Source organism: Zootoca vivipara, chromosome 17, assembly GCF_963506605.1.
Source record: "Zootoca vivipara chromosome 17, rZooViv1.1, whole genome shotgun sequence".
NCBI lineage: Eukaryota > Metazoa > Chordata > Lepidosauria > Squamata > Lacertidae > Zootoca > Zootoca vivipara.
Genome location: NC_083292.1, coordinates 11,260,957 through 11,279,087, shown reverse-complemented (window position 1 = coordinate 11,279,087; position 18,131 = coordinate 11,260,957). Strand labels below are relative to the sequence as shown.

At 43.6% G+C, this 18,131-nt stretch overlaps 1 protein-coding gene across 3 annotated transcripts in view; it reads left to right on the top strand.

Moving 5' to 3' along the window:
• The window catches only part of ZDHHC8 (zinc finger DHHC-type palmitoyltransferase 8), a 135,319-nt gene that overhangs the window by 101,085 nt on the left and 16,103 nt on the right, over positions 1-18,131 (top strand). For all 3 annotated transcript variants that reach the window (XM_035099128.2, XM_035099127.2, XM_035099125.2), the window contains exons 2-8: positions 781-902; positions 3,432-3,589; positions 9,594-9,766; positions 10,723-10,825; positions 12,951-13,042; positions 14,027-14,159; positions 15,501-15,606. In XM_035099128.2, the coding sequence (XP_034955019.2) occupies positions 866-902; positions 3,432-3,589; positions 9,594-9,766; positions 10,723-10,825; positions 12,951-13,042; positions 14,027-14,159; positions 15,501-15,606 (802 nt within the window). In that variant the 5' untranslated portion in view covers positions 781-865. The remainder of the gene's footprint in view (positions 1-780; positions 903-3,431; positions 3,590-9,593; positions 9,767-10,722; positions 10,826-12,950; positions 13,043-14,026; positions 14,160-15,500; positions 15,607-18,131) is intronic.

Genomic DNA, 18,131 nt, shown 5'->3' with positions numbered 1-18,131 from the left:
TTGGCACCTTCTTCAGCCCCCTTGCGCGCGGTCAGAAAAAGAAGCCAAATTTAAAAAGCATGGAATTCAAGCCACAACTGCAGGAGAAGAATCAAGATTATTCTTGCATCTTGAAATCAAGCCAGGGTTGCACGGGGAAAAAGTTGAAACTGCAGCTGCCCATGATGGAGTTGCAACCAAGCATGAATGGACTGGATTTGCAGTGGTGTCCTGGCACACCTCAGCTAAGGAAGGCACATGTTTGATAGTTAAGTCTTTATTGATGAGGAGGCACTTAGATCAACTCTGAACGTGCTCTGAATGCACATGCACACGCATGTTTCTAGGCACTGTCCTCCACAGATCTGTGCCTTGCAGAGCAGTTGCAGCGACAGCAAGACCCCCCCGCCCCAGCTTATATACCCTCCCCTGATGGGTTGCGCTTCCACATCCTTTGAACCACACCAGCAAGGCTGAGGAGGGGGGGGTCTTGTCGTCTGAGCAACCCAGGACCTCCATACACGCTGCCCAGGCTTGCAGGAAAACAATGCATGAGGCAGCAGTTGCAAGTTACCACTCTCTGCAACCACAGCAGGCGCTGCGATTCTCCAGCGATTTGACTTCAAACTCCACTCTCTCTCGAGATGGACAGATGCCAAGAACAACTCCTACTTTTGCCTTTGGGGAATGCTGTATTAAAATGTATTCCGGTTGAGATGCTCTGGGGTGGGAGACACTGACAAGGCGAATCGTTCGGCAAACAAAGAATAATTCCAACCCCGCTTTTCTCTTTGTGTGCAGGTGCCCCTGGTTAACAAGAGCCGTCTCTCCAGCCATCCCTCTATACAATGGGCTCGTGTTCCTGTTTGTACTCGCAAACTTCAGCATGGCAACCTTCATGGACCCTGGGGTTTTCCCACGAGGTAAACCTGGACAGGATGAGGGCGGGTGGCTCGGGGGAAATATGGGCAGGAAGGAATGAAGGCAAACAAACAGATGCACCCTACAAAATGGCACAACCAGCTTTTACCCCCCACACACACACACTATTAATACCCCTAATAGGAAAATTAGTTATCTGATTATACAGCCTTAGTCTGCAGCGTGGAGTACTCCTGGTTCAGAGTTCTAGCCAGCCAGCTGTGCCCAGTTGCATCCTCTCTACGATCACCAGTCTTGTCCCCCCCCCCCGCCCTTGCCTCCTGCAACAGATACTCTGTGTTCTGTTGCTATTGAGCATGCGCAGTCCTCATTATATAATAATAATAACAATTTATTATTTATACCCCGCCCATCTGGCTGGGTTTCCCCAGCCACTCTGGGCGGCTTCCAACCGAATATTAAAAACAGTACAGCAGCAAACATTAAAACTGTGTGGGGTGGGTTTGCTTCCACTTAGGTTTCACCCACCACCACCCAAATTGTTGGACTTCTGTAACCTTTGGGGGTTCCTCTGAACATGTTGATACCTCCCTCCTGGATGGTGCAATTCTATAAACAAGTCATGTTCTATAAACAGAGAGTGAGTTTACTATTAGTAAATAGCAGGGACGGGTGGATGGGAGTTGTAATTCAATAACATCTAGAAGGGCACAGATTCACCATCTCTAGTATATTGGAATTGTTGTTGTTGTTGTTGTTGTTGTTGTTGTTGTTGTTGTTGTTGTTTAGATGTGTTAGTCGCCCGTATCCCAAATAGGATCGTTCATTGTTTATTTGCAATGGATTGCCGTTCTGAACAGCAATGAATGCTCTTGTCAGGTGTGTGTGTGTGTGTGTGTGTGTGTGTGTGTGTGTGTGTGTGTGTGTTTGCGTGCGTGTCTGGCTTCAACTCATGCAACATGTCAGCTTTTATCACCTTTGATGGGAGATGTGCTGGTAAACACTATGCAGATTCTTGTCTGGATAGCTTAGCCTCTTTCTTTTGAAGTGTCTGTCCTTTCAAGTCATGAAACTGGCAGCTTGTTCCCTCCTTCTCAGGAACCTTTCGTGCAATTGCTGCTGATGTTTGTTTCTCTGGGGTTTAGGCTTTATTCAGTGCCTTACCTCTGCTGAGATTTCCTAGTGATGCCAAGACGAGGGAAGTAAATTTATACTGCAGGTGGGAACTCCATGGAATATATATATTTTTAAGAGCAGAAAACACTGAATATATAAAATGGGATATGAGGAAGAAGGGTTCTGTTAGCCTAGCCTTCTCCCCTGATATTCTGATTTTTAATGTGCTGGGGTTTTTATTTATTTATTTGCAAGTAGAACATGAGGAGCCCCACCTACAGTTGGCCACTTCCACACCTTAGATTTAAAGCACATGACTTCCCCCCCCCCCAAAGAATCCTGGCAACCGAAGCACCCTTAACAAACCACATGATCCCAGGATTATTTGGGCGAAGCCATGTGCTTGAAATACATGGTGTGAATGTGACCATACAGTTTAGACATGGGTTTAATGTATCATTCCCTCTGTTCCCAATGTTCAGACTACAGTGGTTACCTTGGTTGTCAAACTTAATCCGTTCCGGGAGTCCTTTCGACTCCTGGAACCGTTTGAAAACCAAGGCACAGCTTCTGATTGGCTGCAGGAGGTTCCTGCAGGCAATCAGAAGCCGCAGAAGCTATGTCGGAAGTTCGGCTTCCAAAAAACGTTTGCAAACCAGAACACTTACTTCCAGGTTTGCACCGTTTGGGAGCCGATTGGTTTGGGAGCCAAGCCTTTGGACTACCAAGGTACCACTGTATGTGTGTGTCACTGGTGGGGCTACAGTTCAGTGACTGCATCCTCTTGCCTAGACAGTGGTGAAGGGCCAGAGCTGTGCTAGAGCAGCTGCTTTGCATGCAGAAGGTCCAAGTTTCAATCCCTGGCATTTCCAGGCGGGGCTAGGAGAGAACTGAAGGAGCGTCTCCACCTCCATCATTCTGCCCGGACACTGAGGTCCAGCACCGAGGGCCTTCTGGCGGTTCCCTCGTTGCAAGAAGCCAAGTTGCAGGGAACTAGGCAGAGGGCCTTCTCGGTGGTGGCGCCTGCCCTGTGGAACGCCCTCCCAACAGATGTCAAAGAGGAAAACAACTACCAGACTTTTAGAAGACATCTGAAGGCAGCCCTGTTCAGGGAGGCTTTTAATGTTTAATAGATTGTTGTGTTTTATTCTTCTGTTGGAAGCCACCCAGAGTGGCTGGGGAGACCTGGCCAGATGGGCGGGGTATAAATAATATATTATTATTATTATTATTATTATTATTATTATTATTACTCTTCTGGAAAACCCAACAGTGGCAGTGTTGGACGTACTGAGCTAGATAGTCTGACTTGGTACCAGGCAGATTCCCATTGTGTTGCTCTATGTCACATTGTGTTGTGCTCTTTAGCGGTTTGGCGCTAACCATCTTCTGCCTCCATCTAACCATGTGTTTTCTCCCCCTTTCCTGGGGATGGGGTTGAAACCTTTGAGCAGCAGACGAAGACGAGGATAAAGACGATGACTTCCGAGCTCCGCTCTACAAGAACGTGGAGATTAAAGGGATCCAAGTACGGATGAAGTGGTGCGCCACCTGCCATTTCTACCGCCCTCCGCGCTGTTCCCATTGCAGCGTCTGTGACAATTGTGTTGAGGTAGGACAATGCCCCCCCCTGCCCACTTTGGGGGAAGAAACATTAGCACCGTGGTAGAGCCATAACGAAATATGGCTCCCCAGTACAGTCAAACCTCGGTTGTCGAACGTAACCCGTTCCAGTTTCCGTTTGGTTGCAAGAGCTTCTTGCACTCAAGCTTGCTTGAGTGCAAGAAGCTGCGTTGGACGTTTGGCTTCTGAAAAACGTTAAAAAACTGGAGCATTTACTTCCGGGTTTTCGGTGTTCGGGAGCCGAAACGTTCGAAAAAGGAGCCATTCGAGAACTGAGGTTTGGCGTATCCGTGAGCGTTTTGCGGGGAGGGAACTCATAGCTTAGTAGTAGAGTTTTAACTAGTTTAATTTTGCTTTTGTTTGTTTTTTAATGTTGCATACCATCCTGGGATCCTGCATTGGTATAAAACTGTATGATGGTAGTATTAAAGGTAAAGGTAAAGGGACCCCTGACCATTAGGTCCAGTCGTTACCGACTCTGGGGTTGCGCGCTCATCTCGCATTATTGGCCGAGGGAGCCGGCGTATAGCTTCCAGGTCATGTGGCCAGCATGACAAAGCCGCTTCTGGCAAACCAGAGCAGCACATGGAAATGCCGTTTACCTTCCCGCTGTAGCAGTTCCTATTTATCTACTTGCATTTTGACGTGCTTTTGAACTGCTAGGTTGGCAGGAGCCGGGACCGAGCAACGGAAGCTCACCCCGTCACAGGGATTCGAACCGCCGACCTTCTGATCGGCAAGCCCTAGGCTCAGTGGTTTAACCCACAGCGCCACCTGGGTCCCAAGGATGGTAGTATTAAGCATGAATATTTGGCTCAATAGCATTGAGCTTGAATCCCAGGGTTCAATATACCTTTTCAGGCATAGATGTTTTTTTGGTGAGGTCAAGATTGTTTCTTTTTTCTTTTCTTTTTTAGCTTCAGCCCCCTAATAGCAAAGTATAGTGGAGATTTCTAGTCCGATCTGGTGAAGAATGCAGCCAAAGAAACAAGGACGTATTTCTTGTAAACTAGAGAACTGTGACTCTGGGATGTTACTGTCAGGCAAGGTGTTGCTGTCCTCCATACCAAAATTATTTTGGGTCATTTCTGTTGTGAGGCCATTTCTTTCCATCAGCAGGTCGATTAAGGTTGTAATGCTAACCCCACTGAACACAATGGGACTTATTTATAAGAAAGCAAGAGTAAGATAGCGCTCTTTTAAGTCTTTAACACAATGTTTAAAAGTAGTCAACTGTGTAATTAAAAAGGGAGGGGAAATCTAATCAGTTGTAATAGGCAGAAACTCATTAAGTGAGTTGTCAAAGGCAGCCAGAGTCAATTGTAAAGCATTCTGACTGCAATCACAAGATCGGTCGCAATGAAAACTAACGGAGCAGAATTCCTGCTTCGAGAAACAAGAACAGGATTTTAATTCTAACAGCAATTTTTTTAAAAAATACAACCCTAACCAATCTTTAAGTGGGTTTCAACATTCTCTTTTTAAAAAATAAAAATAAATTTACTTAATTTTGAAATTTACCAGCAATTATCAAACAACCAAAATAAAAAGAGAATTCCATAGGATTCCCCTGAACTTCCTTGCTCCCCTTTGTGGGTCCTTATGTTAACTTTTTTCCTCCTGCAACTTCTCTAATAATCCTAATCCAGGCATCCCCAAACTGCGGCCCTCCAGATGTTTTGGCCTACAACTCCCATGATCCCTAGCTAACAGGACCAGTGGTCGGGGAAGATGGGAACTGTAGTCCAAAACATCTGGAGGGCTGAAGTTTGGGGATGCCTGTCCTAATCTGTTAAATCTCCATTACAACCATCGGTCAACATTGAACTACAAGTTTCATTCCAATTCTACTAATAATTTTAATTGTTTACAATGATTTTTAAGGTAAATTACATATTTTCCCCATTCCTTCTTAAAATTTTGGTCTTCCTTGTTTCTAATTCTTCCAGTCATTTTGGCATACTTCATCAGTTTCATTTGCCATTCTTCACTGGTACGGACTATGTCTTCTTTCCATCTCTGGACTAGTAACATCCGAGCAGCAGTGGTGGCATACATAAATAGTCTTTTCTGATCCATTGGTATTTCAGTACAGTACCTAGAATTCCTAGAAGGAAAGTTTCGGGGTTTTTTAAAAGAAAAGGTTATTTAAAACATTTTTTTCCAGTTCATTATGTATCATTTCCCAAAATTCTTTTACTACTTTACAAGTCCACCACAAGCGATAGAAGGTACCTTCTTTTTTCTTACATTTCCAGCATGTATTTGTCCTTGTTTTATATATTTTAGCTAATTTACTAGAAGTACCAATGGTACATCATTTCAATGTAATTTTCTTTCAAACATAGCTGCCAAGTTTTCCCTTTTCTCGCGAGGAAGCCTATTCAGCATAAGGGAAAATCCCTGTAAAAAAGGGATAACTTGGCAGCTATGCTTTCAAAGTATAATATGCTGTAAACTTCAAATCCCAGTTCCATAACCTCTCACATGCTGTAAGTTGTATATTATGTCCAAAGTCCCTCGCTCAGTGTATCATAACCGATTTAACCTGTTCATCTTTTGTATGCCATTCTAATATTAGTTTATAAATTTTAGAAAGCAACATTCTCGTAAGGTTCAACAGGTGTCGAGACTGTGCTATATTGGAGCCAGATAATTCTTCATTGTATTGTATTTAGTATTGTATTATCATAGAATTTTTGAAGTCTTAACACCTGCTGAACTTAATGACAATGGAAGGGAGCGTGGAGTTCATCTGGTCCAGTGGTGAAGAACCTCCAACCTTCCAGGTGGTTTTTTTGGGGGGAGGGAATACCCATCTGCCCATCACCTGATGTCATATGGCTGTCCTGACCTGTGTGGCCCGAGGGAAAGCAGAAGCGAGGGGGCCCAGAACAGGGAGGACATGCATCATCAGCTCCCAGCTGGACTGAGATGACTCCGTCACTCTGCATATTAGACAACGCAGTTGTTTCAATGTTTTAAACTTGTAAACCGCCTTAGGTGCCATGGCAGAAAGGTGGTATATGAATCAGATAGATAGATAGATGATAGGTGATAGATGATTGATAGATAGATAGATAGATAGATATGTATAGATTAGATAGATAGATGATAGATGATAGATAGATGATAGATAGATAGATAGATAGATAGATAGATAGAGATAGATCGATTAGATAGATAGATTAGATAGATGATAGATAGATAGATAGATAGATAGATAGATAGATAGATAGATAGATGATAGGTAGGTAGGTAGATGATAGATAGATAGAGGAAAGATAGATAGATAGATAGATAGATTAGATAGATAGATAGATAGAGGATAGATAGAGGATGGATGGATAGATAGATAGATGATAAAGATAGATAGATGATAGGTAGGTAGGTAGGTAGGTAGGTAGGTAGGTAGATGATAGATAGATAGATAGATAGATAGATAGATAGATAGATAGATAGATATAGAGATAGATGATAGGTAGGTAGGTAGGTAGATGATAGATAGAAAGATAGATAGATAGATGATAGACAGATAAGCCACAGTGCTGTTTTTTAAAACTACTTCCTTTCCAGCCTCTGCTTGAACATGGCACTTTTTAAAAATTCCCCACCTTTTTCTGCCACCCTGCCCAGCAACAGGAAAAGACACCAGATTCAAAAAGCATTGGATTCAATGCCTGTTCACTCATCTTGTTTCAAGACCCAGACATTAGACTACAACTCCCATGATTCCTGACATAGGCCATGCTGGCTGGAATGGATGTGAGCTTGTCTGGAGGGCAACACGTTCTCCGTCCTTGAACTAGATGACGTTGAACTAGAATTTGCAAGAGCCATTTGCGCAAGAGAAAGACCTACCGGTAACCTGAGCAGTGAGTGAGCTCACTGTGGAAGGGCACTCACTAAGTTCCGTTGAGGAAGGCCAACCTTCCATTAGGGCACGGATGGGGAAACTGTGGCCAGGTGCTAGACTACAACTCCCATCATCCCTGAACGTTGACCATGCTGGGTGGGACTGATGGGACTTGTAGTCTAACAACACCTGGCGGGCATCCAGGTTAGGGGAGGTTGCCCTACAAACTTTCCCCCAAGGAAGCACAAGGAGACCAGGCATCCTTTTTTTTCTCCCAGTTTTCCGAGTGAGACATAATGCAGACCATCCTCCAACACTTCCTGTTCTGGTTTGCTGTAGCAGACAGCATTCCTACATTATTAAGCTTTGATTGCTTACCGAGGAGAATAAGCAGAGCCATTAACAAACCTTGAATCAATAAGCTTTGTCATCAGACCAAGCCGTGTATTGATTTGCCCCTCCCTTTTTGGCGAGGTGAAACTCCTATATGCTTATGTATCGCACTGGTGCCAGGAGACTTGGTCACAATGAAGCCTTTATTGGTGTTTCAATCCAGAGGCTCCCTTTAAAAGGCAAGAGTTGCAATTCATTTGTTTCATTCACATCCAGGTTTTAAATTTCACAATCACTTCCAATGGAAAGCATAACTTAAATGCTGCAGGGCGAGATAGCAAATGCTGGAGACAGCCAGTCCCCACAACCATTCTACTCGCACAAGACAAGCCCAGTCTTCCTTTCCCAGCGGCACGTGGGATAAATTGGTTCTGTCCATACATGCATGCTGCCATTCAGTCGGCTCCAGTTTTTGGCGGGCCCTTGAGCAGGTAGACCTCCCTCCATCCCACCAAACTTGTCTTGGAAAGGATGGCAATGGGTAGGGCATGCGACTCAATAAGGGCGCACAGTCATTTGGTAATGAATGAAAGATTGAACCAAATGAGGCCCTACATTCAACACTAATCCCATGAGTAACAATTGGGCTTGTTTTCAACAGCTCATTTGTACCCAGTCATTTGGGGATAAGCAGTAGGCCTGAATTTTGCAAGTGCCATCTGATGGCTACCACTTTATTTTCCCAGAATGCCCCAGATGTTGCCACTTTTCATGGGCATTGCTGGGAAAGAGCGATTGCTGCCACCACCCATGCAGGCTGCCATGTTCCTATGATGGCTGCTATTTTTATTATTATCAACCATTAAGAGATAGAGGGAGAGAAGAAATGAATTGGTTACAATATTGAATGATGACTGCCATCCCCACCACCACTGAATGCTCCAGAATGAGGCAATATCTAGAGCAGTCTCTTCCAACCTTGGGTTGCCAGGGTTTTTTGTTTTGACTACATAGTCCATCATCCCTAGACATTGGCTTAAGCTGTCTGGGACTGATGGGAGTTGTAGTCCAGTAGTGTTTGGGGGCCCCAAGTTTGAAAAAGTCTGTTTTAATGTTGCTGTGCAGCACCTTGAGTGTTGTTGACAAACAATACTACAGCACACTTTCTACTGTTCAAATTAGAAAGCAAGTTATGTACAGTTCAGGAAAATGTGAGAGTAAAAACTTATCTTTCAGCAGTTTAACTTAAAGTGGTGTTGGTGGGGAGGCAGAGAATTCATCTTCTACCTGGGCATGGGGTGAAGCCATCAGATAATTACCCTGCCACATACCAAACTATTGCGCAGACATAATCAACCCGCATTTTCTCTTTCCGTAGAAGTCCACTTTCACATTGGGTCTCTTTTTGACAGGAAGGGCCATAGCTCAGTGGTAGAGCATCTGCTTTGCATGCAGAAGGTCGCATGCAGAAGGTTGACCATCTCTGGTGTCTCTACCTGAAACCCAGGAAAATCACTGCCAGTCAGTGTAGACAATGCTGAGCTAGATGGACCAATGGTCTGACTCGCTGTAAGGGAGCTTCCTGTGTTCCTTTTTTCTAAGCAATGGGACCTAGGACCAAGTATAAAAATAATGAAAAACTCAAGATTCTCAAAATAGTCCAATCTAGCCGGATTCTGTGGTTTTGTCGTTGCCAACTAAATACCGGGCAAAGGAAAGTTGGAAATTGTGGGTGGTATCTGTGATAACGTTGCTTGTTTCCGTAGCTGTATGTTATGCTGTGATCTCTTCATTTCTTTGCAAGGATTTTGACCATCACTGCCCTTGGGTTAATAACTGCATAGGACGGAGGAACTACCGATATTTTTTCCTTTTCTTGCTGTCCTTAAGCGCCCACATGGTCGGAGTGTTTACTTTTGGGCTTATCTATGTCTTACACCATGCGGAGAAGCTGGGGGCGGCACCCACAGCCATCACGTATCCTTCCTTTGGTGTTTGGGGTGTTCAAGAACTGAGCGGAAGGAACCGGGCTTGCACAAACAGCTGGCCCTTCAGTCATAATAGTTCTACGACTTCTCTTAGCCGCTGCCAGCATGGCCAGTGATTGGGGATGGTGGGAGTTCTGCAGCCCAAATAACACATGGAGGGTCATAGGTTCCCCATCCCTGGTGCAGATGTTTTACAACAGCTGTCAGCTAACATGGCATGATGCAGAGTTACAGAGTCCAAAAGCCTTCCTGGCCTCCTCTTTTTCTGCTGGAGAAAGGCTGTGGCCCAGTGTTAGAGCACCTACACCGCCCTGCAAAGGTAGGGCTGGCAAAAAGTCCCATCTGAAATCCTAAAATGCTGCTGCCCGTCAGTGTAGGAAATACTGAACTAGATGGACCAGGACCCAATATAAAGTAGCTTCCTATGTTCGTTTCTCATATTTCCAGCTGGGCGCAAGGCGAGTTGCAAAGCAGCTGCAACTTTCACTCGGCGTACTAGCACACTCCATTATTCACCCTTAGCCATGGTTTGGCTTAGTGTTGTGTTTTGAAACAGACCAGTCTCTCCCCCAGCTAGTGCAGAGTTTTCCCTTTCTTCCTTCTAATTCTGTTCCCTTTTGTGGCTTGTTTTCTAGATTGTGAGCCTGCAGGCCCAGGGCCTGATAGTTTTTATTCCTCTACGGTTCTTAGTATATTTTTAGGCACCTTGATCAATAATAAATTATGATAATGAAGAAGAAAGCGAAGTAAAATCTCTGTAGTCAAAGGCAGTACAGTATACCACTGACTGGTATTTGCCAGAGGACAAACAAATGGAGGGAAATAAGCTTCACTGGGTCTTCCCTGTCCCCAAATGGAAGACTATTATATTCCAGGTTATTTTTTCTTCTCCTTCAGTCATTTCTTCATCCTTAAGTATAGAATTTCCTTAACGCTAGCATACAGTATGGCTGTCATGTGTGTGGCGGGTTTGTTCTTTATTCCAGTCATTGGTCTCACAGGTTTCCATATTGTTTTAGTGGCCCGGGGACGCACTACTAATGAACAGGTAAGATGGCATTATTATTATTATTATTATTATTATTATTATTATTATTATTATTAGCAGTAGTAAAAATGTATACTGCATTAGCTGGGCAGCCTACATGAAAATATTAAAGATCACCTCCAGATTATCATTGTTTGGGGGGAGGGATTCAATTGTGTTCTGGAAATTTGGGTTTGCACAGTTAAAGTTGCACTCTGTCACGCTCTGTTGCAACAAACCTGCATTTTCATTTGACTTTTTCCACTTACGAAGGTGACAGGGAAATGCACAAAAAAGCGTAAGGTAACGATTGATTAGTGTTCAATAATGAGCAGACATCATATCATTTCCAAACGAGCTCTGTATCAGCAAATCAGAGATGGATGCTCAATAAACAGTTTGCCTAGAGCAGGCATAGGCAACCTTGGCTCTCCAGATGTTTTGGAACTACAACTCCCATGATCCCTAGCTAACAGAGCCAGTGGTCTGGGATCATGGGAGTTGTAGTTCCAAAACATCTGGAGAGCCAAGGTTGCCTATGCCTGGCCTAGAGGAACTCAGCGACGCAATAAACACTTTCAAAGATGCAAACAGCAAATAGATAAAAGCAGGAATTTGCATGGTAATGTATATTTCCATGGAAACATATGGCCCTCCAGGTGTGCTTGAACTGCAGTTCCCATCAGCCCCTGCACATGCAGCCAATGGCCAGCCATGATAGAAGCTGTAGTTCGGCAACACCATTTCAAAAGTTGACTTCCTTCCCCCTCTTTCTGCAGCTCCTTAAATTTATTTTTAATATCTTCTGCCTATCCAAATTAACTTAATTTGTTTCTTTATTCATCTACTTTAAATATATGCTCTTATGAAGCTGCAGGTTATTACAGTAATCCTGCCAAAGTTCTTATCAGTTTACAATTTGTCTCTAAATAATCAATAAACCATTTCCATTCTTTTATAAAAAGTTTGTTATCTTGATTTCTTATTCTTCTGGTAAGTTTCACCATTTCTGCATATTCCGTAAGTTTTTGTATCCATTCTTCCTGCTGGGACTTCGACTTCCTTCCATTTGGGGGCAAGTAACATTCATGTATAGTAGCATACATGAATAAGTTTCTGTACAGTTTGGGTAGTTCTGTCCCTATAATTCCCAAAAGGAAAGCTTCTGGGTTTTTTTTTTTTAAACAAATGTTATTTTAAACACCCTTTTCCATTCATTATATATCATTTCCCAGTAAGCTTTAACCTTACTTCAAGACCACCATATACAGTATGATAAAAAGAACCTTCTTTCTCTTTACATTTCCAACACTTATTTGGTTTAGATTTATACATTTTTGCCAATTTACCCGGTGTTAGATACCAATGATATATCATTTTCATATAATTTTCTCTTAGGCCATAACATAATTTATGCTCTCAGAATTTTTCACTAAACTTCTGCTGCCCACCATTGCCAGTAGGGTTTATGTAAATAAAGCCGAAAAACAGCTTTCCCCTACATGTGGCAGGAAAATGGGAATGGGAAAGGGCTTTAGGGCAGGGAAATGACAGGCAGAGGAAATGAAAGTAAGTACTCCCTCGCTCCCCAAGGAGTTTTGCTATTTAAATTTTATTTTTAAGGCATCAAGGACTGCTGTGGGCTGCTGGGAGAGGTTTATTGTAGTCTTCCCCAATTTAGTTGCCTCTAGGTGTTGTTAGGACTACAGTTTCCATCATCCATGACCACTGTCATGCTAGCCGTGGCTGATGGGAAATGGAGTCCCAACAAACCTCTAAGGCAGGCATGGTCAAACTTGGCCCCCCCAGCTGTTTTGGGACTACAATTCCCATCATCCCTAACCACTGGTCCTGTTAGCTTGGGATGATGGGAGTTGTAGTCCCAAAACAGCTGGAGGGCCAAGTTTGGTCATGCCTGATCTAAGGGGAACCAGTTTGGGTAAGGCTGGTCTTTTCTGGCACGTAGAATTTCTGGAAGCACCGAGTTGGCCATTGTTGTGCTAGATGGATCTCTGGTCTGAGTAAGCGGGATCCTTCTCAAGGTCTTGCAATATGGGGCACAGGTGATTGATGTGTTGTTGGTTTCTAAAGGGTTAATTGATGCTTCACGTACCTGTTCAAAGTGCCCTGAATGTTATAATTCCAGGTGACGGGTAAGTTCCGTGGGGGAGTAAATCCTTTCACTCGAGGATGTTGCGGTAATGTGGAACACGTTCTCTGCAGCCCTCTGGGACCCAGGTAAGCTAGGAGGAGAGACATATGAAACTCTAGCTACTGACCAAGTGTGAATCCCCACTGTGTTTAGTGTGTGCAAAAGTCAGCTTTGGGCCTGGACAGCCTGTTTCAAATCTACCTCCTTGACTTATTCACATGTGGTGGGTGGAGGGAACATATCAGTGGCTCAGAAAAGGTTTCTCACATAGGAGGTGATGCCTCTTCTCTGATGGTGCTAACAATCTTAAGGTTTTCTTAAAATATACTTGTATTAAATAAATATAATCCTGCATGTTTCACTGGAGGTGTCATCTTAGAAGAGGCAGGAGAGAATGCCTCTCCAATGATCATGCCTTTCTCATGGCAGGCATCATAATCTAAAATCTAAAAACAAAATTATATCTTTCCCCCTCTTTAGAATGATTGCTTTTACTCCAATTTCCATTGCATGCAGTTTTAATGGATTAATCAACTAAAACCATATACTTTCTCCCTTCAAAATGAGTATTCCCCCCGCTGCCAATTTCAAATGTAAGCAGATTTAATAGATCAATCAACAAAAAAAACCCCATATACCGGTACTTTTTTCTCCTTTGGAATGATTGCATTTCTAGTGTATGCAGATTTAATGGATTAATCAACTATAAAACCGCGTCCTTCCCCCTTCAGAATGATTTTTTCCTCCAGTTTCCAACATTAGCAGATTTAATAGATTAATCAGCAAAAACCTATATACTTTTTTTTTCTCCTTTGGAATGATTTTCTCCAATTTCAATCGTATTTATTTCACAATATTTGTATGCTGCTTGATTGTTAAAAAAAAAACCTAAGCAGTTTAAAGTTTGCAGACGTAATGAGTTATCTAAAGCCGATAAACAGATCTGTTAAGGCAGAACCTGATGAGAGTTGTAGTCCAAAGCATCTGGATGTGGGCACCAGGTTGGGGAAAGCTGATGCATGCCAAGAAGACTTTGTCTTCAAAGGAGAATTGCTTACATACTTTCTCAGGTACATTGTTGAGCCAAAGAAGAAACAGCCCATAAGTGTGAAACCACCGTTCCTGAGACCGGACTTAACTGAGCGACAGATCACAGTGAAGATAAGCGACAATGGCATCCAAGCCAATCTCAACCGGAGCAAGGTAAAGCGTTCATGGCATCACAAGACTTGGGGTCCCTCCAGATTTGTGGCAGCTTGGGGCAGGTATTATTCTGCAACATGTCAATGATGCAATAATAGGGCATTAGTGATGGATTGTTTTCCTTGTTCTACTATTGTACCTGTTCCGTTTGTTATTCTATAATTCTATATTGTTGTAACCTGCCCTGGGACCTCAGGGTGATAAGTAAAATACAGTGGTACCTTGGCTGTCAAACCTAATCCTTTCCGGGAGTCCGTTTGACTCCCAGAACCATTCGAAAACCAAGGCGCAGCTTCCAATTGGCTGTAGGAGCTTCCTGCACTCAAATGGAAGCCACGGAAGCCGCGTCGGAAGTTCGGGTTCCAAAAAACGTTCGCAAACCAGAACACTTACTTCTGGGTTTGCGGTACTCAGGAGCCGATTTGTTCGGGAGCTAATCCGTTCAACAACCAAGGTACCACTGTAATGCTAGACACTTGAAACTGATAGACATGATTCATTCAGGACCATTAATTTAAGTTAAATGGAATGGAATTTAGCTGGATGCAACCCAAAATAAAATAAATAGTTTGGACCTAACCCTTTAATTGTATTTGCAATCAGAGAGGTTTCAAGACTGGGTTTTCCTTTGAATGCCTGTTTATGAATTGAGCTGGAATTCTAACAGGTACGAGTGATGCAGTGTGCAGTCAGAGGGAAATAATAATTTCAGGCTAATTACTTGAAGTAAAAATGCTTGTGTGTGTGTTTGTGTGTGTGTGCGTGCGCGCACACGGCATAAATACATAATCTCATTCATTAGTTTGTTTACTAAGCATGTTGCTACCTCTCAAAGCTAGTAGGAAAACAGATGGAAATGTGATCAAAAGATTCTAGGATTCCTGTTAATTCTGCATCCAGTGAACTCCACTGCAAGTTTGAAAAGAATCTATATCTACCCTGTATCTATCTTGCTGTTTCTTATGAAATGCTGCATGCTGATGTCTATCCCACCCCCCACCCCCGACACAAACCAGTTTTGATCTGAATTGAGAAGAACAACCACCTAGCTGTGTTTTAAACCAGTAATGTATTACACAGCCTAGTAATTCACAGATATGTATTCTGGGGGCTCCGTGGACTCACAAACCAAATCTAGGAGAAAACCAGGCATTAGCTCACCAGACAGACTTAAGTGTTTTCATTTGCACCCTGGCAGTTTGGAGAAGTAATTCGAAACATTGTCAAATGCCTGCAAAATGGCATGGTCGGAATCGACCTCCTTACTTGAAGAGATTATGCGACTTCTAGGCCGCACTCTCTGGTATGGTATGCATTCATTTGCTTTGTGGTTATTTTCAGTCTAAAGTTAGCCTGGAAGGGCTGGAAGATAAAACCATGGATATTCAGCCTCCTCTACCCCCCAAAGGAGATTCCAGCAAGTACAGTGAGCTGGGGAGCAGCGAAGGTACAGTGCCCTGTTTTGTGCTTCATACTTTTAAAACCAGGGAAAATATCTTTGGTCTCTTGAAACTTCCTTTCTGCTAGAATATGAACATAGGTTGAGTTGGTAGCTGTGATCCTCCAGCTGGCAGAAGGGACATAGCTGTGCCATGTCTCGTGTGCACAAGGTCCTAGGTTAATCTCAATCCTCTCTGGTTAAAAGAACTCATAGCAGCTGGTGAGAAACACTTTTATCCACCTGAAGCCTCGGAGAGCTACTGCCATTAGGGGTGTACTGGTCTTGCTCAATCAATGGTCTGACTTGGTATAAGAGAGCTTCAGAGAGATGTTATAATATGGGGGGGAACCACCACTTGCAGTGTTAGACCCACATCTTCTAACTAGCCTGTAGCCCTCCAGATGTTGTTAGACTCCCAGCTTTCATTATCCCTGACCATGCTCATGGACATCAATGCTGAAGGGAGTTAGGAGTAAGCATGGACCATTGGTATCAAGCAGTATGGGAAACAGCCCTACTAGAAAAACTAACCAGTAAGCTGAAAATGACACGGGGACAAACAGAAGAAGACACCTTCACCCCAATATGGTTCGCCTTCATCAATTACACAGCCCAACAAGACAATGACAAAAACCCACCGTCAGCATACAAATCAATATGGTTAACCTAATCAAAAGCACCCACCCACCCCTCACACAAGAAACCAAAGACCACCACAGCCATCCACAAATGAATAATCACACCCTACGCCAACCCTCGACCCCTCTCACCAACGAAGGAACACGAGCAAACAACAGAGAACCCGCACAAACAACGCTGACCCTGAACCCCTGCATATATCAAGAAAAACAGAAACATAGGCACCCCACCCCACCCACTCCCCCATCCCGCCCACCTCTTCCCCCCTTCTTCCTAATGTCTCAACAAGCAAGATCGATGTGTAACAATGGAAAAATTTATGAGACACTGCATTACCTTTGTAAACCAAGAAAATCCTCAATAAAAAATTTAAAAAAGAAATGCTGAAGGGAGTTAAGAGTCCAACATCTGGGGGGCCCAGGCTTGCCACCCCCTACTTTACAGGGAAGGGCCACCTCTCAGTGGAAGAGCACACACTTTGTCAGCAAATGGTCCCAAGTTCAGTTGCCTGAACTATCTACAGGGAAGGTTTGGAAAGACCTGTGTGGAGTCATTGCCATTGCCAGGCAGTGTAGACAGTAAGAAGCAAGATGGATCCGTGTTCTTGCTTGGTAAAAGGCAGCATCCTATATATTTTATATAAGAGCTAGCATCCTACACTGTTCAAATCAAGATGTGATTCTGCAGGTGGGATTCAGCTAATTTTTCCTCAGAGTAGACCTGCTGGCATAAATCACTGCAACAAAGTTAGGCTCATTAAATTCAGCAGGTCTACTCTGAGTAAAACTTAGTTGAACACCACCCTGCATCTCTGCAGTTTCTAGTTCTCCAGCTGGTGTTCTCCGATATCCCTTTGCCGTTCCTCTGGGCCACCTACTCTTTCATTTATAGAGTAACAAGATGCAAAGAAAGATGGGGGTCTTTAATTGTAGCTATCCCTACTCCGCCAACACCACCCAAATCCCCGTATGACAAAACTGGACCAGCCCAAATGACTTCTTTGCTTGTACAAATAATAAAAGGTAAAGGGGGAGCCATGTTCTCCTTTGGTCTTGGTTGCTGTGTCTTCCAATGCTGATATATTTGGGTTTTTTTCATCCTGGTATTTTCTCTTTATGAAGGTAGTTGGGCATCTTGGGTGTCTGTCTGTAGAAAAGTAGGGTATAAATTGAATCACAGAGCAGACTGTTTTCACAGCTTTCTCTAACTTTCCTCAGGCCCCTGATTCATTTTCTAGGACCCCCCCTCCCTTCTCCTTATCTTATGACCTTTTTGACTGCATTGTCGCTCTGAAGAGCCAAACAACTCAGCCAATGGCAACCAAAGACTCTTTCCTGCTTCACCTACTCTGTTCCATTAGAGCATCTATTCCAGTCTCTGCCAGACATTTTATCACCACCTCCAAATCCTTTTGCACATTGTAACACAAAAGGGCTGTAGTTCAGTGGTGGTTTCGTATGTTCAGTGTAAATTATCCAGGGGAACACACCTTGTTTATCCAGTGCTACTACACATGTGCTTCTTTCATATGCTTGCACCTCAACATGAACAAATTATTGTCTTATCTGTGACTGTCCCAGCTTGCCTTGAGGTTCCCAGGGGAAGCTGGGTTGAAGTGGTGGAACTTACTAGAAGAATACATCTAGAAGAGCAGAATCCTATCTGCCAGGGCAGAGTCAAGATAGGTTACAAAGGATTGCAGCAGGCAAGCAAAGCACAGTCTTTCAGGACCCTGGAGAGATCACTATGGCAAGGGCTCACTCAAGGAGAGCTGTTGTCTCAGCAGCATGCTGAGGCCTTATGAAGGCTGACAGGTCTGGACCTGCTGTTAACCCCTCTCCCTCTGAGGATAGGATTTAAAGGGTCATTACCTGAAGCTGCTTGCTCCTATG